General features: G+C 39.6%; 3 protein-coding genes across 3 annotated transcripts; all 3 read left to right on the top strand.

Annotated features, from left to right (window-relative positions):
* The first annotated feature begins 1,630 nt into the window (after positions 1–1,630).
* Positions 1,631–7,510, top strand: LOC120423100 (putative cyclin-dependent serine/threonine-protein kinase DDB_G0272797/DDB_G0274007). The gene is made up of 2 exons (XM_039586782.2): positions 1,631–1,826; positions 5,137–7,510. The coding sequence occupies exons 1-2, from the start codon at positions 1,815–1,817 to the stop codon at positions 7,072–7,074; spliced, it is 1,950 nt and encodes a 649-aa protein (XP_039442716.1). The 5' UTR covers positions 1,631–1,814; the 3' UTR covers positions 7,075–7,510.
* A 7,046-nt stretch (positions 7,511–14,556) lies between these two features.
* On the top strand, positions 14,557–15,907 carry LOC120423092 (keratinocyte proline-rich protein-like). Its single transcript, XM_052706920.1, has 3 exons — positions 14,557–14,571; positions 14,645–15,581; positions 15,642–15,907. The coding sequence occupies exons 1-3, from the start codon at positions 14,557–14,559 to the stop codon at positions 15,764–15,766; spliced, it is 1,077 nt and encodes a 358-aa protein (XP_052562880.1). The 3' UTR covers positions 15,767–15,907.
* Positions 15,908–21,404: 5,497 nt separating this feature from the next.
* Positions 21,405–22,434, top strand: LOC120422937 (actin-related protein 2/3 complex subunit 5-C). The gene is made up of 4 exons (XM_039586519.2): positions 21,405–21,550; positions 21,609–21,775; positions 21,961–22,033; positions 22,096–22,434. The coding sequence occupies exons 2-4, from the start codon at positions 21,633–21,635 to the stop codon at positions 22,336–22,338; spliced, it is 459 nt and encodes a 152-aa protein (XP_039442453.1). The 5' UTR covers positions 21,405–21,550; positions 21,609–21,632; the 3' UTR covers positions 22,339–22,434.
* The last annotated feature ends 4,826 nt before the right edge of the window (positions 22,435–27,260 follow it).

The raw sequence follows: 27,260 nt of genomic DNA, 5'->3' as shown, positions 1-27,260 counted from the left end.
TATTAAATAACCCTTTTATCCCTTCCCCATTATTCATTTCCCAATTCCCATTGTCCTCAACTTTAATTGCCCAATTCCACTTCCCTCCTAAAAATATAATTATTTGCCAATTTACACTTTCACACCACACCACAACTGATTCGGAGCGTTTGGTACGGTATGTCCGGTATACGGTACGGTATGTTCCTCCCCTGTTGATTCTGTGAAATGTGATCCGTTCATCGAATCTGTCTCTGCGGTTAATGCAACGCAGTAGGCCTGGCCGCTTTAATTTTTGCTGTACATTTTTGGGGTTACTCGGATGTACTGCAATTATTAATATTGACAAGAAAGGACTTGAGGCGTAATCTAACCACATGTTCTTCCAGGATGCTTTCTTCAGACTGGCTGCGCTTGTGTTTGATAAGATTAGATTAGATTAAACCAACCTCTGACATTTTTGCCGATTCACATGTATGTAACCCCTTAAACAAATCGCTGAGATTATGTTCTTTTATTGCAAAAGTCAAAAATATTTGTAATGAAATTTGTAATCTTTCTACAAAAATTATAGTCAAAATTATGATTTTTGTGAATTGATACTATATTTATAAATAAAGGGGGAATGTAGGTCTTGAAAATAATCCAAGGGGGGAATTGGCCGAAAAAGGTTGAGAACCGCTGATTTAAAATATCAGGCAAACTACCTTTTATTAGAAGATTTGCTCCAAATCAAGCTTTGACAGATTTTATAATAATTATAATTTTGAATTGAAGCCATAGTTTAATTTTTTTTTTCGATGTCTGAATAACCGAAAAAAGAATATACATACTCTGGGATTGGGGATATTGTACTACACTTAAATTTAAAACAAATGTTTTTAAACTGCATTATGTTCTAAACGCACAGTTGAATTTAAGCGTATCAATGCAATCAAGAGAAAAAAAAAGTCCGATTGAAAACTCCAATCACGATGTCATAATGCCCTAATAACGAGCATTATTATTGCATAAGACTTGAACAGTTCGATACAAAGATCCATTATCATGAGATAAGATCGCAAGTTTTTATCCTCCTGTTTGAAGAGTTTTTTTTCGTGTTATGTTTGAAGCACTTTATTTTGAAATAGTTTATCTAGAGTAGCTTTGAAATTTAAAGGACATAAAACTTTTAATTTTTATGATTAAGTTCAGCAAAAAACAGGTGAATTTGTGATTAAAAATCTATTTTTTTTCTGACGATGTGAATTTTCTTGCATTTTTTAACGCCTCCAATAATGTAACCTTACTGTTTTGTTTAACATTTTTTTTCCAATCTACTCGAATTCTTCACAAAACCGGTACTGCAACCGCCATTACTATGATTGACATTCCGTCAATTTTCGCAGCTGACGACTTTCCCGCGAGGAAAACCCAAGCAGAAGGCAGTGGTGACCCACCGTTCGGTTTCTTGCCTTTCGGTGAAGGGCTTGCCCGATGGCTCGGGCCCATCATTTTGCATTGTTTTGGAGTGAAAAGTGTATAAAAGAGGTGCCCACGGGTGAAATTGGCAACAGTAGTCAGTGCAATTTCCGTCCGAGCACATTTCCTTGTGCCAGCGGTGGTGCAGCAGTTTGGTGAAATCATTAAAGTTAAAGTTAAGCGAAGAAAAACGAAAGGAAAAATTTAAGCTTAGTGATACTTGGTGAGCGTCAAAGAACCTTTTCTTTCCAATCGAGTGGACTAACGGGCAGTGATCAACCAAATGGACTGAAACAAGCAAGTGAAGGGAAGGAACAACAAAAAAAGTGTGCAGTTGTTGCAGTTTTTGAGCCTTGGAGTTGAGGCGATCGAAGATGTGGAAAATTGTAAGTTCCAATTGTGCCATCGATGGAGAACTATTCTATGCAAATGAAGCTTATGGGTGACAAAGTGCCTATGTGAATAGTCGAGAAGGTTAACGCCAGTGTTGCTGGGACTCAGAACTCAGATTTAGGTTTTAACATGTGTCCGTTGGCGTTACAGCTGGTTAAAGGCTAGTGAACCGTGGTTCTATGAACTGTTTTTTCCGGAATGTTACGAGGACACGTGCTGATTGGTGTATACATTGAAATATGTAAAAGGAAACTGTGTAAAAACCTTGGGCTCGTACATGTTATCATGAATTTGTGCAAATTATTCAATATCATAAAAGGAGCCCAAAAACTCGTGACCATAAATTATGAAAATCAGCCAAGATCTGACAAAGTGTTTGTTTGAGAGTTACCTGGAATGTGAAACAAATTTAAATTAAAGTGTTGCAATCAATCGCTAATCGCCAAAAATCTATTTTCAACCAATTTTTAAAAAGCATTTGAAAGAAGAACTCTTAAAATTTTAAAAAAATATGGGTTGGAAGTTTTGCTTGTTTTAAATAACTTTGTCAATGTTTTAAAAATTGTAATTTTTTACTGTGTTTTTCACTATCATTTCCTATATTTTAAGTAAAAAGAAGTATGCAGTAATTTTTCTAATGTCCCAGACTATGCCTCTACGAATTTTTAAACAATTTAAATGATAATGGTGCCATTTGAAAGCAGAAAATGTGAAAAACAAGTAAAAACTTAAAAAGTGACTGTAAAAACATGAAAAAATTAGAAAGGCAAAATGTAATGATAAGAGGTGGTAGAATAGGCCAAATACTACCTAAAACAAACATAAACTAAACAAGATAAATGCAAATTAAAATACTAAAAATTAAACAAGAAAAACATAAAACAAGAGAAGTAAAGTTTTTCGTAGAACAAAAGTTGCTAAAAATGATCTCTTGAACACGGGAAAAATAAAAAATTTCGAAAAAAAAATTTGAGCAGTAGAGGATTAATTCAGAAGACAATTTGTAAAGTCTACTCTTCATGCAGACCAAGCATTCTAAACGTATGGACATAATTCTAACAGAGAATGAGGACAGAATGATGAATGCAAATATTTTAATGGTTGTTTTAAAATCACACAAAAAAAGAACAGTTTTTGAAATGTTTCATAAAAAATAACTATTCTCATTTCTGTTATGTTTCATAGCGTAAAGCATCTTCGTTTGCACTTTTTGCTGAATTGAAAAAGTAGCTAACAGAAACAATTTTGATTAATCTAATCTAATCTAATCTAATCAAACCCTAGCGCAGCCAATTTTTCGAAGGGATCCTGGAGAGTGCCTTAGGTTAGATGACGCCTAGCACTCTTCTTGCCATTTATTAACATTTGTAGTGCGCCATTGCATTAGAATGCATTGAAACATCACAAGCGTTAAAGCGGCCAGGCCTACTGCGTAAAGCCGTATCGCAGAGATGACTCGTAATTGGGTTGAGTTTGAGCACTGAGTGTTCGAACAACAACACAATTCTGAATCGACAGGGGAGGAAGAAGCGTGGGGACACACCACCATACACTCCGAGATTTTTGGTTGTATTCGTTGGGAGCACCATGCTAAGAAGGTTTGGTACTCCGGGACCCTCTGGGATGGGACATTGTATTTCCACGAATGCCCTGGACACTATTTTATTAACTTTTAATACTGGATTGTTTGTGCTAGTCGTACTACTATAGAAGCGTCATTTAAAAGTTACCAATAAATTCAAAACGTATTTTCTGTCACACCTGTAAAAATATGTAGATACTTTACCTTGAATTTTACAATACTTTGGATTTTCAAAACTCCTGGAAAGGGGAAATGTTTGTAGCGGAAAAAATCCCGAGATTTCTCAGGATTTTTGTAATACTGTTCAAGGCATGAACACAATTACTTAACTTTGAAACACAGTGTTGCAAATGAGTGATAAAAAACCTATCATTTGACCGTCACTATAGCTTGTGAGATTTCTCTTTGTGTCTCGTGATTCCCAGCAAAGGTGTTCTCTCTCTATCACTCCTCCCCTCCCCTGTCAACTCAATCGGAATTCTGAAACGGAATTCAATTCGAATCGTTTACGTATTCCGTTTCAAACGCAACAACCGGTACGTACACGGAATCGGTTGTTGCGTTTGAAACGGAAAACGAAAACGATTCGAATTGAATTCCGTTTCAGAATTCCGATTGAGTTAACTGGGACTTCCTCGACTATGCTCTCTCACCGCGGAGTCTCTCAACCTCTCCGAAAACTGCAATGAAAGAATGCGAGATGGCTATTAGGAACGCTTGCGAAATTGGTTTTGTGACGGCTTTTGTAGTTAAACGCTGTTGCGGTGGGATGATCATGAAAGCGGAAATGAGAGAGAAAAGCAGAATGTCAAACGCGAGTGTGTAAACACAAAAACGTGTTCGGCTACGTTCTGCACTGAGAGTAACAATACGGGGAGAAGAGCAGTTGTTTTTAGGGCATAAATATTCAGACGTGATAGTTGTAGTTGCTGAGTACTGCCCAGTCAAATTAATCCGAATTCTGAAACGGAATCTAATTAGAATCGTACACAAATTCCGTTTCCGCAACAACCGGTTCGAACACGGAACAGGTTTTTGCGTTACAAACGGAATTCGTATACGATTCTAATTAGATTCCTTTTCAGAATTCGGATTGAGTTAACTGGGTGATAGTTTGATATTTTAACAACACTGGTGAAATGTGACACAAATCGTGATTTTTTTTTTACTTTTTTATGACAACCGCTAGAAATTTCATTGACTCGCTATTGGTACAATGAATGATGATAACTGGACTGTTTGAGAATCCAAATTTGTATGTAATTTTAAAAGCAAAATCACATACAGTCAAAGCCCGATTATCGAAGCCTCAATATTTTGAAGTTCGATTATCCGAAGCTTTCCATCAAACTTCGGCTGATCGAATAAGAAAAAAGTTTTTTTTTCTTATTTATTTATTCAAATCCGATTTCATCTCCCCTTAAATTATTCAAATCATTCAAACGTGCTTGCCTGTTTCGCTACCAAAAATTAATATCAAAAACAGTTTATTGCCATATTTACCACACCATCTTACACGGAGAAAAAAGAGGGACCACGAACGCTTGTTCACGATTTTGGGAACTCTTTTTTTCTCCGTGTATGACATTTTTGGGCATTTTTGTAGTCAAATGTAAGCTCAAAGACTCGCGACGGCGAAATAAATCATGGTTCGATTACCCAAGCATACATTTTCTAAATCTCAGGAAATTTCTCTCACATTATTCTACTCCTCTTCCCAGGTCAGCCTCCCCCTGCTGCTGTCGACCTCCCTCCTGTGCAGCACCGCCGCCCCCGACTCGTCGAGCTACCTCGAAAATGACGTGATCGCGCCCCAGCACAAGCTCATCAACGAGATGAACCAGAACTTCTCCGAGCTGGAAAAAGCCAGCGAAAAGCTGATCGATCTGGGCTCGTACGTTGGCCCGCACAAGGTCCCGCCGAAAACGGTCAAGATCACCAACACCGTGGCCGTGAAGGTCCCGGTGCCATATCCGGTCAAGGTGCCCCATCCGGTTCCGGTTCCGGTGCCCGTTGACCGCGTGGTTCCGCTGCCGGTGCCCAAGCTGGTGCGCATTCCGGAACCGACTGCGGTCGTACCAACGGTGACCTCACCGGTGAACTACGTGACTTCACCGCACCCACACGAGCAGGACGTGGCCCACTCGAACACGAACGCCCAGGTTCAGGAGTTCATGCACTCGTATCCGATTCACTCGGTGTTTGATGTGGGCATGAACTACAATCCGGTGATTGGGAATCGACTGGCGCTAAACAAGCCAACGGGGGCTGCCTCCGAGCATCGACCGAGACATTTGGGTCCGGAACTTGACAAGTTGAACGAGTATAGTGCGGCGAGCACGCGGTATTCGAGCAAGCAGAACTACGAGGGTGGATTTAGGTCGACGGCTAGTCCGGATGAGTCGGGATATCACAAGTTCTACTCGACTGCTCAACCGGAGTCGGCACCTTCCGCGAATTACGAGTACAAGTTCTCTAGTCCCCACCCCGAAGTTATTCCTCACTCTTACAGAGAGCCCAAGTCTGTGTATTATACAAAGGACGACAAGTATCCGACACCCAAGTTTCCTAGACCTACGCACTCTGCTTATCCTACCACTCCTAATTTCCAAACCAAAGACCCGTCGTACGGTCAGGAGAACGACTTCCGAGAGTACAGCTTCAAGACTGCACCAACTCCTCCTAGCTTCCGCCATACCTCAATCAAAGAATCCTATCCGCACTACGAACAGCCTGATTTCAAGCAGTACCACTACCAAAAACCCTCCGTTGAGAGCGAAAGTTACGTAGAACATCAGCCAAAGCACTCCAAGTACATTGAGCACTACGAGAAACCATCGGGAAGTGACAACGGTTACGTAGAACATAGAGAAGTTGGTGAGTCCTCTGGGGTGTACAAGCAGTACGAACAGCAAATTGAATCCAGTTTCGAGGATCACCGGGATCAGTACGGCAAGCCCAGTGCCAACCCCGAGATCTACTCGCAATACGAAGCAAAAGAACCCCAACAGCAAGAGTACAAATCGTACTACGCTAGGCCTACCCCGGTTTCGGAAGCACTGGCCTACTTAGACAAGCAACCCTCGCACGGTTCCGAGCAGAAAGTGTACTTCCACAAACCCATGAACTACCAAGTGAAGGCGCACAAACCACCCCACAAGTCCCAGCACTCTTCGGAGTCCACCGACCTAACCTACAACTTCCCCAGCGACTCGCACCTTCATCCGACCTACTCGGAGATCGATTCCTCCAAGCACAAGCACCATCCCTACTACAGTTCGACCGCGGAACATCCCTCCTTTGACGAGGAATCCTCGGGAGCGCCCAAGTATTACCACCATCCCAGTCCTTCACCTTCCCCCTCCCCCTCCTCCAACCATCACGTAATCTCGTACAACCACCCCTCCGGCCCCGAGCAGTACCAGCGACGTCAGTACTACTTCCGGCACGAAGCCTCCGACGAGGCCGGTTCTGCCGAGGCCAGTTCCGACATGATGCAGTCCGGCTCGAAGTCGCACGCGGCGTACGAGCGGGCGGTCGAACTCAAGCACCGCGCAGCTAACCCCAAAGAGTACTCCATGTACAGTGTTGAGCACCTGCACCACCATCACGGCGACGTGGACGACTCCAACGACTACGACGGAAGAGATTACCAGTAGGCCACCACCGGCCTAGCCCTAGCCTGGCGTGCAGTGGAACCGGCTTCCGCGATCGACCACTGCCTTAAATTTGCGCTACCTGATGCTTACCCCCCTTTTTTGAAGTTAAGTTTGTTAAGTTGCCTATTTATTAGTTTATTTTCTACCTTCCCTTATCATATAGCATGTAGCATAACCCACCCACACTTGCCGGCTAGCCCCTCTTCACGGTCGGCGTGAAGACTAAAAGGTGGCCGCCTCCGCGCAGGGTGTTTCGACTTTGTATTGTAAACGCGACGCGATTTGCTTGCTTTTTCCGTGAAATTCCGCGATTTTCCCACCACTCCTAAGCTGTGTGTAGTAAACTGTGCCGTAGCATTAAACCTTTTGATTGGAAAATCGAGCAAATCGTACTGTTAACTAGTGGATAAGACAGATAATAAAAGTGTAATTTATATGGTGGAGCTTTTAATTATGACCGAAAGTCCTTGGCTTGCCATAAAATAGATTTGATTATTGGTTGAAGAAATATCACGTTACAACAAATTTGGAATCGGGTTCGTCTCCAAAATCATTGAAATCTCTTCATTACAACGCGTCAAGTTCAGAGAAGAGCTTTCATTACAATTCATAACAATAAAAATGTGAACTCACCCAACTAATGAACGATATTTTTTTAAAAATTTTATTAATTTTAGATAAGACTGTAAGATTTTTAAGATTTTTATACCAAAAAGCTATTTCTAACTTTTCAAATGTGCGCTACCTGTTTTTTTTTTTTAAAACAGGCTTACCATATTTCCAAACTCAATACGGCAATATCAATCTTCTGATCAATTTGGTGTCTTCAGCAAATTTAGCAGATTATAATTAGGACTCTTCAGAAAAAAATGAAAATGTATAATGCTTATAAATGCATTTTCAATCAAAACATTTTTTAATATTTTAAGAAATTTTGAATTTTGTGACCATCAATTAGAGAAGGCACAACTGAAATAAAGTAAAAGGGTGGGCAAAAAAAAGTTACAAAATTCAATTTACGAGCCATGATTTCAACGAAAATTTTATTTTTTCCCCCGGGAAATTTGAAATTTATCGGAAATTGTTCTGATCCTGGTTCTGATTATTATTTTGCGATATAATTAAATAGACTAGCAACTTCAATATTCAAAATAAGAGTTGAGATCAATTTATGCCTTGACTGTTTGTAAAAAAATATAACTTCAAGAAAATATAGATATTTTCTAAATTGTTTTTAAATAATGTAGTAGTGAATATTATGGGATAATATAATACTGATAGTTTAAGTTGATATAAAAACAAAAATATGCAGAAAATATTTTTTTTTGCAAATCTTTTTTTCAGATCAAATTTAACTGATTTAAACTCACCATTTATAGATAAGATTCATAGAAAAATCTGCTTTTTCCCTTGAAATTCCATATTCATAAAATCACAACTCAAAGTTTCCATATATTTGGAGCGAGTTTCTGAAACATGTTTGCATTTCCGAACACCATTTATAAAATACAAAGTAGTTTTTCATTGATTCTTCTACAATTGAGCTTAATAAATATCTTTGGTTAAAAGAATTTTCATAGCAATAAAGATTAGATTTTTTTTATATATTTTAACCTCTTAGGCCCATAGAGCTGCGGCCCTAAAAATTTCCAACTTTAAACCAAAATTTCTACTTGGGTACCTAATTTTCAAATCATATAACACCAGAGCAATTCTATACGAAATCGGTCTTTTTTAGAATTTTAATTTTTGTATTTTTTAATCCGATTGAAACTTTTTTGGTGCCTTCGATACGCCCAAAGAAGCCATTTTGCATCATTAGTTTGTCCATATAATTTTCCATACAAACTTGGCAGCTGTCCATACAAAAATGATGTATGAAAATTCAAAAATCTGTATCTTTTGAAGGAATTTTTTTAATCGATTTGGTGTCTTCGGCAAAGTTGTAGGTATGGATATGGACTACACTAAAAAAATGATTTTTTATTTAATTTTTTGTCACTAAGACTTGATTTGCAAAAAAAACACTATTTTTATTTTTTTATTTTTTGATATGTTTTAGAGGACATAAAATGCTAACTTTTAAGAAATTTCCAGGTTGTGCAAAAAATCTTTGATCGAGTTATAAATTTTTGAATCAATACTGATTTTTTCAAAAAATCGAAATATTGGTCGCAAAAATTTTTCAACTTCATTTCTCGATGTAAAATCAAATTTGCAATCAAAAAGTACTTTAATGAAATGTTGATAAAGTACACCGTTTTCAAGTTAAATCCATTTTTAGGTGACTTTTTTGAAAATAGTCGCAGTTTTTCATTTTTTCAAATTAGTGCACATGTTTGCCCACTTTTGAATTTTTTTTTGAAAAGCTGAGAAAATTCTCTATATTATGCTATTTTGAACTTTGTTGATACGACCCTTAGTTGCTGAGATATTGCCATGCAAGTTATGGTCCAATTTACAACGTTAAAATATGAAACATTCGTGAAATTTTTTAACGTTCTTTTCGAAAAAAATATTTCCGAAATTTTTAAAACAAGACAAACATTTAAAAAGGGCGTAACATTGAATGTTTGGCCCTTCGTATTCGTATTCGTAGGGTCGTATCAACAAAGTTCAAAATCGCATAATATAGAGAATTTTCTCAGCTTTTCAAAAATATTTTTTTTTAAAGTGGGCAAACATGTGCACTAACTAAAAATTGAAAAACTGCGAGTATTTTCAAAAAAGTCACCTTAAAATGGATTTAACTTGAAAACGGTGCACTTTATCAAAATTTCACTAAGGTACTTTTTGATTGCCAAATTGATTTTACATCGAGAAATGAAGTTGAAAAATTTTGCGACCAATATTTCAATCTTTTGAAAAAATCAGTATTGATTCAAAAATTTATAACTCGATCAAAGATTTTTTGCACAACCTGGAAATTTCTGAAAAGATAGCATTTTATGTCCTCTGAAACATATCAAAAAATAAAAATAGTGTTTTTTTTTTGCAAATCAAGTTTTAGTGACAAAAAGTTAAATAAAAAATCACCAATTTTTTTTCCGTGTATCATTTTTTTCAGTGTAGACCATTATCATATCTACAACTTTACCGAAGATACCAACTCGATCAAAAAATTCCTGCAAAAGATGCCATTTTTATATGGAGAACAGTCAAATTTATATGGAATATGATAAGGACAAACTGATGAGGCAAAATGGCTTCTATGGGCATACACTGCCCATGTTTGCATAAATGTCCCATATGTAAAAACAGAAAGCTGAGAAAAATGCTTTTGAAGTTTGTCCCATACATAAGGCTACCTGTTAAGTTTTCGCGAAAAAACTGGATTTCCTCCTGATTTCTAGAGCAAAGTACTGGATGTTATAGGCTCTTTTGAAAGAGCACACGATTTTGAACCAAACAGCATCAAAAACTCGAAATCGATGAAAAAGCATATGGGACATTTATGCGATCAGGGGCAGTACAGAAGGCACCGAAAATGTTTCAGCAATAAATTATTCACATTGTATTTTGCGCACTGAACTAAAAATTTAGAATGAGTGTCAAGGTGTGCGTTATAGTTGGAAAATAAGTTTGCTTAGAAAATATTGGAAATCTGGTCGAAAGGACGAAGGGTCGAAAGCGATTTTTGAAAGTAATAATTTTTATAATCTGTACTACCCGGAGAAAAAAGAGTTCCAAAAATCGTGAACAAGTGTTCATGAAAATGGGAACCATGAACAAATTGTTCAAATTTCATGGTACGTTTTTCAAAATCGTACCATGGGATTTGAACACTTTGTTCGAGGTTCCCATTTTCATGAACACTTGTTCACGATTTTGGGAACTCTTTTTTCTCCGTGTACTTTTGTGTGTTTTCCATTCTTTAAAAAGAATTTATTTTTCTTTAATCATACTGTGAGTTTCTCTGTTCTGTCAAAATAATTTACTCTTGTTTCTATAAAAATTGTAATTTTTTCCTTATTTTCAAAAAAAATGTTTAGCATAGCATAACGGGTCTGTACCACGCTGTAGGGGGTGCCACAATGGTCAATTGAATATGCTTAGACAATTTGATTGCTGCCCGGTACAATTAAAAATATCTAAGAACGTAAATTTTCAAATAGTGCATCAGTTCCTAAAAAAAATGTTTGGGCAGAAAAAATCTTAACTCAAACATGTTTTGAAGATTTTCAAAGTCATTCACTCGTTGTCTTGTTTCTGTAGCATTTTTGTGAGTTTCTCTATCCTGTAAAAATAATTTCAAAATGACTTTCAAAGGGCATGATGGAATGGTAATCCTTCCAAAGAGCAAATACGAGATATTTTTTTGAATATAAAAATAAAATAATTTACAAGCCAAACTAAAACAAGTTTAAATGCACGGTTGTCAATCTCATCAGTATCAATCAAGTCTAAATCAACAGTTAAATACCAGATGCAGCCTTAATGCTCACATTTCATCAATCTAAAATCGATTTGTATTCAACGTTCTTATTACCATACTGGATCACAGATCGATCAACGATTAAACAAGCACAAACTACCCGAGCATAATTAGATAATTACACCAATCAGAAATCAAAATTAGGGCCCCGAATGGGCACCATTTCACGTTCGATTCAATCTCTTCGCACATTTTAAAACCCTGTTCAACCCGAGCTTCACTAATGCAACCAAGTGACACATTCCAAACACACACAGAGACTCATGGGACAGCAAAATATGCGAATTATGCTCAATTATCGGGCTTACATAACCCAGGCAGGTCTCCAGCAACGATAGACGCCTATGATGTCTTAGTTCGTCGTCTGTCAGACGTCTAGCCCAGCCTCTTATCAACAAACAACGCACCACACCGGTTCATCAAATTACCATACATCAAGCCTATCAGCTGTCCCGTGGACGTCGTCGTCGCTGGTCAGATGCTGGGCTTCAGTTCAGTGGGTAAATAGATCAGTACGCCGGCTCGCGGAAAATGACCCACATCCGTTCAGCAGCGGTGTTACACCAAATGCCACAGACTTGACGGACGTGAAACTTCGATGCTAGAAATCAATCTGCGAACGGCTTCACATCGAACAAGTCTGTGCCCACAAAAAGAATCGAGCAACGCGACGCGATATGAAAAGTGCAAGTGGAAAACGATTATCTTTCGATTAGGGCAGCCCCTTCCCCCCTTCTGTCGTAGCTAGGACTTTCACGCCGGGCATCACCCTGCTTTGGGGCAACCTTAAGTTATGCACGTGGAACTGGTTCATTTCGCTGACGCGTGGAGCACTTGACTTGGGATCATCGGGTGGGTAGAGGTGATCATGAGTCTGGATGAAACTTTATTCACATAAATTTGACATTTTTAAATTAATATTTTCAAATTCGCATATTTCTTCATTACATCACACAGTTTTAAATATCTACAGTGAGTCAAATATTTGTCCGTACCCCCCCGTACGGAAAATGTTTGTGATATAGAAGTACATAAAATTCGACTAAAGGGCCATGTTTTATACATCAATCGACGCGGCAGAATGTCCTCTTTAAGACACTGTCATTGGATTTGCAAAAAACTTTTTCTTAAAAAATACAAAAATAGTTTACTGAAAAAAGTAAAATAAAGAGGTCAAATAATTGTCCGTACCCCTAATAAAAGTACAAAATCTGATCGATTTAAGTGAATTCATTAATGAAATGTTGTTTCTGTGTCAAATACTAGTACCTCTAGCCAGTTTGTGACAACTTTGAACTTCTGATAACTTTGTTTAGTTAGTTTATATTAAGAATTGGTTTAAATTTAGTTTTTTAAAGTAAAACTTATCAAAACATAAGTTTATAAACAACTATTTTTATAAAATTGCTATTTTATGTTGTAAGAGTCTCTATTTAACAAGTTTTAACAATATTTGTGCGAAATATACATTGTTTTCATCTTTTTTATTGACATTTTTCGACCAAAAATACTGTTTCGGAACAATACCGTTCAACAATCCGGATTGTCCCGGAACCGGTTTAACCCCTCGGAGGGAAATTTTGTGGTGGTCAGATAGAGGACAAAAAAACCCACCTCTTGCAATTTAAAGCATCCAATTTCGTCCACTACAGCCCGATTACGAGTCCCTAGTCTGAAATTTGAAATTTTCAAATTCCCCAAGCAAAACATTCTGTCCCAGGACGGTACAAAAATTCTCAGTACGGAAAGTGAAAATTTCAAATTTCAGACTAGGGACTCGTAATCGGGCTGTAGTGGACGAAATTGGATGCTTTAAATTGCAAGAGGTGGGTTTTTTTGTCCTCTATCTGACCACCACAAAATTTCCCTCCGAGGGGTTAAACCGGTTCCGGGACAATCCGGATTGTTTAACGGTATTGTTCCGAAACAGTATTTTTGGTCGAAAAATGTCAATAAAAAAGATGAAAACAATGTATATTTCGAACAAATATTGTTAAAACTTGTTAAATAGAGACTCTTACAACATAAAATAGCAATTTTATAAAAATAGTTGTTTATAAACTAATATTTTGATAAGTTTTACATAAAAAACTAAATTTAATCCAATTTTTAATATAAACTAACTAAACAAAGTTATCAGAAGTTCAAAGTTGTCACAAACTGGCTAGAGGTACTAGTATTTGACACAGAAACAACATTTCATTAATGAATTCACTTAAATCGATCAGATTTTGTACTTTTATTAGGGGTACGGACAATTATTTGACCTCTTTATTTTACTTTTTTCAGTAAACTATTTTTGTATTTTTTAAGAAAAAGTTTTTTGCAAATCCAATGACAGTGTCTTAAAGAGGACATTCTGCCGCGTCGATTGATGTATAAAACATGGCACTTTAGTCGAATTTTATGTACTTCTATATCACAAACATTTTCCGTACGGGGGGGTACGGACAAATATTTGACTCACTGTAGTTAAAAGGGTATAGTGGTGTTGTATCCAAAACTTTCTGCAGTGTTTTAATACTTTCTTACTCAAAGTTGATAACATATTGAAAATGGGTTTTGTTACTATTTCCTAAAGAACATACGTCAAAAAGCTTATGTTCTAACTTAATCTGACCATCCCTAATCGAGCCAACCCCACATGAGCTACCCCCAAACATCCACGTTATGCCCGCGCGTGCAACGCACGATTATGATCACCCCGCCGCCGCGTGAGTTTATGTTGTCTTCTTGTTTGGACGTCTCTCCCCCCTCGATTAATTGGCATAATTACATGCAAATTCTTTACTTGAGATCACCCGGTCACCCCGGCGTCTTTGGCCGTTTGCATGTCGCGATGATCTAATGGGTGGAAGTGCGTCTCTCGTGCGTCGGTGACACCCAGTCCAGATCTACGCGTCGTCGACGTATCAAATGTTGCGAGAAAAGGTATAAAGGTGAGGACAGATTCGGCTTCTAGGGGCAGTATCGATTCCGACCACGGATCGTGTGATACCGATTTGAAGGGATTAGCAAGTGGGCGATTGTAGAATTTAGAAGATACCATGACGGGTTTGATGGTGAGTTGGGCCGTTGGGTTTTGTGAGAATTTTGTGAAAAGTGAAGATCTTTTTGTTTTGTGTGTGCTTTTAGCTCAAACTTCTGGTATTGACGCTGACGGCGACGGCCGTTTTAGCAGAACCGACAGACAGCAAGGGGTTGCAGCCTGCGGAAACCGTTGATCAGCAGAACAACGGTGCGGCAGTTGCTTCAACGGACGGCGCGAAGAAGAACTCCAAGCGACATCTTGGTTTGGGGATTGGCTACGGTGGTGGATTAGGATATGGAGGTGGACTCGGTTTCTCCGGGGGGTTGTACTCCGGTGGTCACTCCGCAGGACTAGTGAGCCGAGGCTTCGGATACGGAGGATCGTACGGCGGGTCGTACGGAGGTTACGGCTATGACGGTGGATTTCATGGGGCTGGAATCGGTTACGGAGGTGGATTTTCAGCACATGGTGGATTCAACCCGGGATTCCACCACCACGGAAGTTACGGTTATCCTCGGCCAATCCTAACAGCCACCATTAAGGAGCACATCCCCGTCCCATACCCAAGACCATACCCGGTGTTCATCAAGAAAACGGTCCCAGTTCCGTTCCCAATCCACAAACCAGTGCCATACCCGGTGATCGTGAAGAAACCCTACGCAGTCCCTATTGACCGACCAGTCCCAGTGGCCGTCCCCGTGCCAATCACGAAACACATCGAAGTTCCCGTACCCGCGCCCTACCCAGTCCCAGTGAAGGTACCAACTCCCGTCGTGGTCACCAAGCCCGTCGTCGTAGCCAAACCCGTGGTCATCACCAAACCCGTCGTCCACTATGCCCCGCTTCCGGTGGTCAGCGCCCCCGTATACTCCACCCCCATCATAACGGCCCATGCCCCGATCCTGACCCACGCCACAGGACACATCTCGGTGTCCGATCATGGAGTTCACCAAACGCACGGTTCGCACCTGTCGCACTCCGGATACGCGTCCGGGTTGCAGTACGGTGGCCACTACGGCGGATCGGTTGGGAATTACGGTGGCCACTACGGCGGATCGGTTGGGAGCTACGGTGGCTCCGTTGGTCAGTACGGGTCGGCAGCGGGCGGGCATTACGGATCGGGTGGTCACTATGCTGCGGGCGGGAATTACGGCTCGGCGGGGCAGTACTCGGCAGGAGGGCAATACGCGGCCGGTGGGGGAGGGTCGCAACATCCTTGTCCGTGAGGGAGTCAAGTGAAGGTTACAACTAACCCTCGTGGTAATAGTCAAACTAATAAAGATTGCATAACTTGAACTCTTAGTGCGTTAAGTGTAATCGTGTAAGTTAACTAAATGATTCTAATAAAAACAATATAATAAAAACAACAACTTATCGGTTATCAGGAGAATAGTTTTAAAATTCTCGTTATTTTCACATCGACGAAAAATTTCGCTTTTGACATGATACTTCGTAGGAAGATCCCCAAAAAAAAGACATTGGCCGCAGGAACCATGATCCGGAACCCCGATGGAAGATTTACCAGGGCGGTCCAGTAATTTCGGCATGTTGTAATTCAAAAGTCATGATTTCAACAGAGTAGCCTAGCCCAGTCAAATCAATCCGAATTCTGAAACGGAATCTAATTAGAATCGTAAACAAATTCCGTTTCAAACGCAACAACAAATTTCGTTTCAAACGCAACAACCGGTTCCGTGTTCGAACCGGTTGTTGCGTTTGAAACGGAATTTGTATACGATTCTAATTAGATTCCGTTTCAGAATTCGGATTGATTGATTGGTTCAAATCCCGGCTCGGACCAACACAACTGGCGATCGTTTCCCTTCTGGATTCGATTGCTTAGTAAAGGGAAGGTAGTGTATCGTCACAAACTGGCCCTTATCAAGACACTTTAGGAAGACAACCTATGGAATGTTAACATAAACCTTAACATGTTAACATTAAGTAGATTTAGAAACTGTCACTGAATCCGCTTTGTAAATGCCGGCCCCGATACTCTTCATGGGTGTTCCCCTCAGCAACAGGGAAAGATTTACTTTTACTTACTAGTGAAAAAAAAGCGTTATGAAGAGTTCAATAAAAAAAGATTAAAATTCTTTTTCATCTCTGAAAAAAAAATCATGCACTGTTTTAACAAAAAATCATAAAATTTGGCCATAGAGGAATTTTATAAAATCATCGGAATAAAAGTTCTCTAATTGTTTAGCAATTAAAAAAATAGAAATAATTATAATAACTTTAGGTTGACTGGCTTACCCAGTCAAATCAATCCGAATTCTGAAACGGAATCTAATTAGAATCGTACACAAATTCCGTTCCAAACGTAACAACCGGTTCGAACACGGAACCGGTTGTTTCGTTTGAAACGGTATTTGTATACATTTATTGTGAAACATTGTGCGAGTAGTGAAACGCATTTACACACACAGAAGACGTCCTCTTCCGGGTATGAAGACCGTTAGGCTTCGAGATAAAAGCCCCGTTACGGTGTCGTGAGAAAACCGGGGCTAGGTCTCGGTAGCCCTTAGGTGGTTCTCCACTCCGAGACTAGGTAGCGCAGCCCTGATAAGGCTGCCTACCGATAACGACGATCGCGAATGGCAAGAAGATTGGATATCCGGAACAAACGGCAGAAGCCCATTGAAAAGCAGATCACCGATTGGCGACTCGGTTCTTGGAACTGCAGGTCCCTAAACTTTCTGGGTTTCGAACTCGCTTTGGCGAATGAGTTGCAACCTCGCAACTTCGATGTTGTTGCACTGCAGGAGGTGTCCTTGGAGGAGAAGCAGGTGCTGGACTGGCCAGGTCAGCAGACCAATTCCAGATTCTTTCTGAGCGGCGGCACGGACAAGAAGCTGGGTACCGGCTTTATCGTGAGGGGCAAGATGCAGGATCGCGTGTTCGGCTTCACGGCGATCAGCGAGCGGATGTGCAAGTTAAGAATACGAGGCCGGTTCTTTAACTATAGCATTATCAACGTGCACTGCCCCCACGAAGAAAGACTCGATGACGAAAAGGAAACATTTTACGCGAAGCTGGAGGAGGAGTACGACAGCTGTCCGCGTCAAGATGTGAAAATCGTCATTGGGGACATGAACGCTCGGTTCGGCAGAGAGGAAATGTTTCGACCAACTATAGGCCCGGAAAGCCTACACATGGTCACGAACGACAACGGCCAACGCTGCATCGACTTCGCAGCCTCTCGTGGAATGGTGGTTAGAAGCACTTATTTTCCACGCAAGGACATCCATAAAGCCACCTGGACATCACCTGATCAACGGACGAAAACGCAAATCGACCACGTTCTGATCGACGGCCGATTCTTCTCGGACGTAACAAACGTGCGCACCTTTCGCGGTGCGAATATTGACTCGGACCACTACCTAGTTGGAGTTGACATGCGCTCAAAGCTGTCGACGGTGTTCAACCAACGCCGAAGCCGGCGGGCCCCTCCGTTCAACACCGCGTGTCTGCAGAACGGAGATGTGGCCCACGGTTACGCGCAGCAGCTGGAAGCGAATCTGCCAGGTGAGGAGGAACTTGGCGCAGCCTCGCTCGAAGATGGTTGGAGTCGCATACGCTCAGCCATCGGCAGTGCAGCGGAAGCCACACTGGGTAGTGCGATCCGAGTCAGTCGAAACGATTGGTACGACGACGAGTGCCAGCGGATTACCGCCGAGAAGAAGGCAGCCTACGACAGGAAGCTGCACAAGGCGACGAGAGGGAACGTGGAACGGTACCGGCAGGCTCGGAATCGGCAGGTCGCGGTCTTCAAGCTTAAGAAGCGCCAGCAAGAAGACCGAGATTGTGCGGAAATGGAGCAGCTATTCCGAGCTAATGAAACGCGGAAGTTTTACGAGAAGGTGAACCGGTCCCGCAAAGGCTTCGTGCCGCGAGCCGACGTGTGCAGGGACAACGAGGGGAACCTGATCGTAAGCAAGAGCGAGGTGTTGGAAACGGCGATGAAGCGGACGGAGACGGCGTTGGAGTCAACCTTGGAGCGCCCGCAGCTGATGAACAGTTCCCAGTGCCTGATCTAGAGACGGTGAAGAGGGAGATCAGGAAACTAAAGAACAACAGAGCTGCCGGCAAGGATCGGTTACCCGGTGAGCTCTTCAAATATGGAGGAGAGAAACTGGCGAGGGCGCTTCACTGCGTGATCTCCAAGATCTGGGAGGAGGAGAAGCTACCGGAGGAATGGATGGATGGTGTCGTGTGCCCCATCTACAAAAAGGGCGATAAGCTGGAATGCGGCAACTACCGCGGCATTACGCTTATCAACGCGGCCTACAAAATCCTCTCCCAGATCCTCTGCCGTCAGCTGTCACCCCACGCAAGGAGGTTCGTGGGGCCCTACCAAGCGGGCTTCACTGGCGCGCGCGCCACCACGGACCAAATATTTTGTCTCCGACAAATCCTCGAGAAATGTCGTGAGTACAACGTGCCCACACATCACATCTTCATCGATTTCAAGGCGGCCTATGATACAGTCGACCGCGAGCAGCTATGGCAGATTATGCACGAGAACGGGTTTCCGGATAAACTGACTCGACTGATCAAGGCTACCTTGGATGGTGTGATGTGTCACGTGCGTGTTTCGGGGGATTTAGCGGAACCCTTCGGATCACGCCGAGGGCTGCGGCAAGGTGATGGCTTATCCTGTGCGCTTTTTAACATCGTTCTTGAGGGCATCATTCGAAGGGCGGGCATTGAAACGAGTGGCACGATTATGAACAAGTCTTACCAGTTGCTTGCTTTTGCCGATGACATCGACATTGTGGCAAGAAACCTGGAGACGGTGACGGATGTCTACACCCGACTGAAGGTACAAGCAAGGCGTGTAGGACTTGGCATGAATACGACGAAGACGAAGTACATGAGAGGAAGGGGTTCGAAGGATGTCGGCCCCCCAAGTCTCACCCCTCTAACTGTGGATGGTGATGAGTTGGAGGAGGTGAGCGAGTTCGTGTACTTAGGATCGCTGGTAACCGCCGACAATGACACCAGCAAAGAGATCCGGACTCGTATTTTTGCTGGAAATCGTGCGTACTTCGGATTACGGAAAACCCTTACTTCGGATCGAGTGCAACGCCGCACGAAGCTGACGATGTACAAAACACTGATTAGACCGGTAGTCCTCTATGGCCACGAGACTTGGACGATGCGGCAAGAGGACGAACGTGCCCTTGGAGTTTTCGAACGGAAGGTGCTACGAACGATCTACGGTGGAGTGCAGGTGTCTGACGGAGTGTGGCGACGACGCATGAACCACGAACTGCACGCGTTTCTTGAAGAACCGACCATCGCCACCCAGGCGAAGATCGGGAGGCTCAGGTGGGCCGGCCATGTCGCCCGAATGGACGAAAGCCAGCCTGTAAGACTGCTATTTGACCGCGCTGAACCAGCTGGCGGAACAGGCAGAAGAGCAGGGAAACCGCGCGCACGGTGGGGAGACCAAGTGAATGGTGATATCCGGAAGATCTGTAACCTGGGAAATTGGAGAGTAGCAGCACAAGACCGAGAAAGATGGAAGCGTCTTCTTGCTACAGCACGCGTACCTGGTGCGCTATGCTGATTGGTATGGTATGGTATGTAACTGGGTAGTATTCCGTCAAACGGCTAGCTTCCATAGTCGTCCCTTCGGCGTGATTTGTGCTTGAATTGGGTCCTAAAATGAAGCTTAGATTGTTGATATTATTGTTTACAGCGATAAAGCTTATTTTTCTGAGTACAATAACCCTTTGTACGACCACAAAGAGTTAAAAATGGATTTTTAAATCAATTTTGAAAAATTAACCTCGCGGTCCTTCTTGACAGAAAAGCTTCTACTTGACAGCTCGTTCCAAGGGGACCATAGTTGATCCATCGAAAAAATGTTGTCTTGTCAAAAAAAAATTTTGCGTTAAAATGAAAAATAGTGATCAGAAATGGTTTTTAATCGTGTTTTTTACCGTTGTACATAAAAATTGGTATAGGGCTTTAGTACCCAATTGGCTGTTTGCGTGGTCCATGGTCATTGCTTTGTTCTTTTCCAAAATTCTGTTTGTCGTGCTCCTCACACGTGGAACAATGACAATGTTTTTCCCCACGGCGTCGGCAGCTGGCAATTTGCCAGTGTATGTGGCAAGAGTACAGAGGTCACTCACGGAAATGTCCGAGGAAATGATTTGGAGTGTCTTCATATTTTACACCCGCACCCCGTTTGGAACACAGGCATTTCTCCAAACCTCGTCCCTGATGGTGAGTACTTTCCCATACTGCGTCGTTGCCTTGGCTATTTGGGCGTTTGGCAGGTCTAGCCGGAGGTCGTAAACCCGGACGTCGACGGTTGTCGCCTACTTAGACCGGGATTTATTTGGCTGGGTGTATCTTAGTAGCGGCTGCAGGGTCCGCCATCTCGATCAGCACGCAACGGCGGATGTTGTGAAGCTGGATGCTTTTCAGGTCTGCTTGCATGACTTCCAGCTTTGGGCGTTTCGGGAGGACGCTGAAGTCCACAACGAGAAGGTTTTTGCGGGCAGCACTCATCAAAAAGCAAACAGTAGCAATAGCACAGCTGAGATAAAACGTCTGGTCGCCACGTATTTGAGTGTAATTGCCAACTGATGAAGCAGTTCTTGACACCCTCGAGGAACACGCGGCACTTCAGCAAACGGACGAGTTCATCTGCCGGTGTAGAGTTTTCGGAAGCCATTGTAGATTTGCGATTCTCAGGATTACGTTTCGAACTTATACTTTTGCGTCCAACTAAAGTCCAACTGATTTCACCGATTTCTCCACGAGTTTAGAAAGTTCGCGCCAAATTTCGTTGAACTGGTAAAATTTTATTTCGCGAACCGGTTCACTTTTGCTCTCGCAGCTGTGCCAACTCATGAGGGATAGGAAACTTGAACATTTGTGTTTGTGTGCGTGACAGCAATCGTTTTGACATTTCTCCATCGAATGTAAATTTTGCATTTTCGCTTGTTATCTAGAAATTTTGGTCCCTGCCCTAGAAAATAAGATTTAAGGTGTGTAAATTGATTAAAAATTGTTTCAATAGTTTCACAAGATTGCTGATGATTACAGAACCGTTCCCTCACACCGGCAGCAATGGCCAAGAACACGTCCAGCTCGGCGTTCCGGAAGATCGACGTCGACCAGTACAACGAGGACAACTTCCGTGAGGATGACGCGGACCAGGCCAGCGGGATGATTGTCCCGGACGAGGTCGAAATCACGACGCTGCTCAATCAATATCCTTTTCAAAATATAACACTTGCAGGGTTGTTGCCCTTTTGTTTATCTCCTTTGAAAAGGGGATAAACAAGAGATGCAACTTAGTCTGTGACTAAGTAGAGATAAACGATGAATCACCGCTCGTTATCTTTTTATTAAGCTTGTGCAAATGTTTTCCTTAACTAAGATAATCATCCCATAAGGGTAGGAACATCGACGCGCTCAAGACGGTCCTCCAGAATGCTCCTCTTTTGTGTAAGAACCAGCAAGTTAAGGTAAGATAATCAATTTAGAACTCTCTCCAAAAGAAATAGTCCAAAATTTCCCCCTTCCACAGGACAATGCCCTGAACCTCACCCTGAAGGTGCTCCTCTCGATCAAGTCGTCCCAGATCGATGCCGCCATCGACTCGCTCGACGATCCGGAGCTGTGGGACGTGCTGATGAAGTACATCTACCGGGGCTTCGAGATCCCGTCCGAGGGTTCGAGCGGCCATCTGCTGACATGGCACGAGAAGGTGTACGCCAAGGGGGGCGTGGGCAGCATCGTGCGGGTGCTGTCGGACAGTGCGCGGGCTTAGGCGCGAAGGGGGCGATTTGCATTTAAAACAAAAGAGTTGAATGTTTCACACAATAATCTAAAGTATTAAAAAGGTGTTTCATAATCGTGGAAATAAGTCTTTTTATTGTTCTGCAAAACAGTTCAACGTGCGTCTATTTTTTTCTCTCTTGACCGAGTAGAGAAATACAGCAACATTTGAAAAAGGCGTATAAACATTTTGACCGTTGAAACTATTCGGCAACATTCGAGCCAACAGGTAAATACTTAACATGACTCGCAGTGTTAAAAGTTAGCTTTGGAGGTAAATGTGCAGAACAGCTATTATTTCTAGAGTCAATTTTTAAAACAACCTATAAATCATGGGTCATTGTTTAAGAACATTTTAAGTAACTTGAAAAAAAAAAAAAAGATCAAAAATTACAAAAATCATAAATTTTAAAACGTAGAATAGTAGTATATTGCAAAAAGAAGATTTTTTCAGCATGATTCGTACATTAATCCAACGAGGTTCACCTAGTTGGATAAATACGACGAGTGATGAAAAAATCAAGTTTTGCAACTAGTTCCATACTACATTTTTTGCAATTCCGAAAAACACCCTTTGAATGGAATTGTAAGCAAAAAATCATAAATGCAAATATTAATAATTCTGAGTTTTAAAAACTAGGTAGAATAAAAATGAAATTTAAACATTTTCAAATCCTTAGATTCAAATATTTAGAAGTTCAGGCACTCAAAAATTTAAAAAAATATTGAACTGAAAAAAGATCAGATTTTTTGTTTTTTTTTTGGTTTTGAAGAGTATATGTTTTTCAGAAGAAAAAAACACAAACACTTTAAATTTTTTTTTAAGCTAAAAAAAAATAGTTTTTGATCTTTTTTTTTATTTCAAACTTTTTATTTTTAAAATTTGTCACATAAGGCCGTTGCGAATATTTGCCGATGTACAGAACTCATATAGAACGCGGTTAAGAAAAGATGACAGTTCGCTTTAAGTGTTAAAATGTTAAAATTTGAAAAGTATAATCTTGGATTCAAAAATTCTTGATTCTAAATTAAAAATCTATTTGATAAAAAAAAACTAAAATTTGGAATGGAAAAACCCAAAAAATTAAGGTTTTATAACTCTGAAATTTTGGAATTTTAAAACTCTTAAATTTTAAATTCTTAGGCTTCTAAATCCTCAAATTTCTGAATTCTTAATTATAAAATTATCTAATTCTCAAGTTCTTCATTTCTTAAATTCTTAAATTGAATTCTTTAATCGCTACACTTTTATATTATTGAATTCTAATACTTGAAAATGCTTGAATTCTTAAATTCTTAAATTTCTAAAATCTAAAATTCCCAAAAAATAATCGTCACATTTATTTTGCAATTCGGATTTATATTTTAAAATTAACAAATACTATAATTCTTAAAAATTTTAATTCCTAAATTTCTAAATTAAAAAAAAACTGAAAAAATATATAATCTTGGAAAAAATAAACTCAAATTAAAAAATTTAAGATTTCAAATTTAAAATTAAAAAAAAAAACAAAAATTTTAGATTTTATAGCGCTAAAATTCTTGAATTCTAATACTTTTAAATTATAAAATTATCAAATTCTCAATTTCTTAAATTCATAAATTCTTAAATCGCCAAACTCTCAAATTATTAAATTCTAAAATTTTAAAATGCTTGAAATCTCAAAATCTTAAATTCTTAAAACATAAAGCGTCACAATCATTGGATCCAAAAATTGAGAAATTAAATAAATAAAAAAATAAAGGAAAAATCGGAAAAAATAAAATTTGTCAATTTAAATAACTTAAAACTCCAAAACACTTTAACCTATAACTATAACTATATATAACTTTAACTATAACATTCTAAAATTTTTAAATTCTGGAATTAAATTTTTAAAATTAACAAATACTTCAATTCTTAAATTTATGAATTCCAGAATTTCTGAATACACAAAACCTAAAAAATATAGAATCTCGGAAAAAATATAGAAGATAGAAAAATTCTAGATTCTCAATTAAAAATCTAATTGTAATAAATAAAAACCAATAAATTCTTAGACTCATTTACTGCCGTTCTACGCATAATTGTCCCATGTCATATTTTAACGATTCTGACTTTTTATCATTCTTAAGTTTAGTTTCACGTATGCTTTGAGAAAAACACATAAAATCTAGTGCTTTGTTCAGAAAATCATTGAAAACAACACCAAGTCAGTTTGTACCATCGTTGAACTTTTACGCATAATTGTCCCACCAAGAATTTTCTATCACGGAATCATGAATTTTACGAAGCTTTTTATCTTGTATGCAAGAGGATTAAAAATAAGGGTAATAAAATGTTAAAGCGGGGGGATTAGGGACATATAGGGCAAATAGAAACAATTATGCGGGACAATTATGCGTAGAAACACAGAAATCGATCGAAAAAATTTCAATCGCGTTTTTCTCAGTTGCTCTTTTTTGAACATGGGACAATTATGCGTAGAACGGCAGTTTAAGAGTCCTAAATTCTCAAACTCTAAAATAATCATATTTTCAAGTTCTTAATTTCTAAAATTCCTGACCTCTGAAATTCATAAAATCTCAAATCGCAAAACTCTTGAACTCTTACATTATAAAATTTTAAAATGCTTGAAATCTCAAATTCTAAAATTCCTGAGATCTAAAATTCTTAAAACTTTACTGCCGTTCTACGCATAATTGTCCCATGTCAGTTTTTGATGATTTTGACTTTATGCCATTTTTAAGTTTAGTCTGATGTGTACTTTAAGAAAAACACATAAAATCTGGTACTTTGTTCGGAAACTCATCAAAAACAACACCAAGTCTGTTTGTCCCATCGTTGAACTTCTACGCATAATTGTCCCACCAAGTATTTTCTTACACGGAATCATTAGTTTTACTAAGCATTATGTCTTGTTTACCTGTTGTGTAGCAAGATAATCACAAATAAGGGTGATCAACTGCTAACTGGGGTGATTAGGGACACATAGGGCGAATAGGAACCCACGGGACAATTATGCGTAGAAACACAGAAATCGGTCGAAAAATTTCAATCCCATTTTTCTCAGTTGCACTTTTTTGAACATGGGACAATTATGCGTAGAACGGCAGTTTAAGCGTCACAAATATTGGGTCCGAAAAATGAAGAATTGAATAAAACTTAAAAAGGGAAAATCAAAAAACTAAAATTCGGCCATTTCAATAGTTTAAAACTCTAACATTGTAAATTTGTGAAATTCTGGAATTAAATTTTAAATTGAAAAATACTTTAATTCTTGAATTCCCAAATTTTCAAATTCTGAAAACTTTACAATTTTAGATTTTTTAATTCATAAAATGCTGAATTTCTTAATTTTCTAAATTCCAGCAATCTTAAATTCTTTAATTCCAAATGATTTCAACTTTAAAATACAGCAATCTTAAATTCTTTAATTCCAAATGATTTCAACTTTAAAATACGCAAATTGCTAAATTCTTATTTTTAAATTTTAAAATTCTTAAATTCCAAATTGTTTCCATTTTAAAATTCGTAAATTCATGAACTCATTTTAGTCAAATTTGACAGGTTGATTGCTCATTAAATTGTTTTTTTTTAAATATTTCATAACTGCTATTTTGGACGCCATCTTGGGTTTTAAATTTTTTAAACATTTTAAAGTAGTTTAAGCTGGACAATCAAAAATAGGACAACGATTTTTTTTCGTGATTCGATAATCTCAAGTGAAAGTTTTCCGAGGCCTTTGGATTATCGAGTCTGTAATATCAAATTGAACGATGTAATTTTTGCCACCATCTTAAATTATGAAAAATCAGGTTGAGATTTTGTTTGAGTCATTTTAAAGATCCAAAATGAAAAAAAATGTGATTCGATTTTCCGGTGTAAAATTTTGGAACATCAAGTTTTTTTTCAGCTGTGTTTAAATTTGTCAAATTTCTAGATTACCGAATTTCAGATTTTTTTGATATTATATTTTCTGAATTTATTGATACCTGAGGTTTTTTTCTAAGTAAAACAAAAAATCATTTTTTTCGAGTATTTTTGATTTTTAAAATTTTTGTGAGAGGAGGAGAGATATGAAAAAAAAGTACAAGCAAAAGAAGTGCCATTCCAGGTCTTTCCGGGTAATGATGTTTACTTATTAGCAAAATGAAAACAACAACCCTAGAAAATTGAGTTCTTAGCGATGGAGGACGCCGTGTCTCGAGGACTTTGGCTACAAGTGATGCCAGGAATTTTCTTGTACATTCAGTTGCTTTGAAAAAAATCGAATTGAATTTTTGTTCAATTTTGCCTAAAGATCCTCATTTAGTGCTCTTTTGACTTCTATTTTAAATGGAACAAATAATAGAGAATTTGAAGAACAGAATTTTACCTTTTTAAAGAAACTGAGTCTTTTTATGCACTCAGAGGATTCCGTCTCCATCGTCACCTGACGAACGATAGCTTCAGTTTGTTTTCCTGTTTGTCTCTTCATCCTCCTCGAGCAGATGAAGGAAAAATGTCCGGGAAAATTTTGCGCCGGATTCAGGGCCTCGATTTTCTTGCCATCAACGCGCTCTTGGAAACCTGAAAAAGGAGCTAAATTGAAAAACATCGTTTCCCGTGTGATTTCCTGCTACCAAGACAACTTGGAAAAAGGAAAACGGAGAAGGGTTGCCATCTCATACCTGGAAAATCTCGAACGACAAGCTGATTGGGACAAGTTGTTGTTGCCTGAATTATGTTTGTGTTTGAGCAATATATTTGCAAAACTTTGTCATCGAGTGCGGTGCCTGTGTGGACGCTTAGTCCTATTTTTTCGTGTTATTTTCCGTCTCTTTTGTGTCGCTATTTGTGTAAATGGGGTGATTGGATTTCTTCTTCTTTTTTCATTTATTTTTTGTTCGCGCGTTCGTTGGCCGATTAATTTTATATTTGTTCTCTTTAGA

The sequence above is a fragment of the Culex pipiens genome, chromosome 2, assembly GCF_016801865.2.
Source record: "Culex pipiens pallens isolate TS chromosome 2, TS_CPP_V2, whole genome shotgun sequence".
Classification (NCBI taxonomy): domain Eukaryota; kingdom Metazoa; phylum Arthropoda; class Insecta; order Diptera; family Culicidae; genus Culex; species Culex pipiens.
This window is presented reverse-complemented; position numbering and strand designations above follow the sequence as displayed.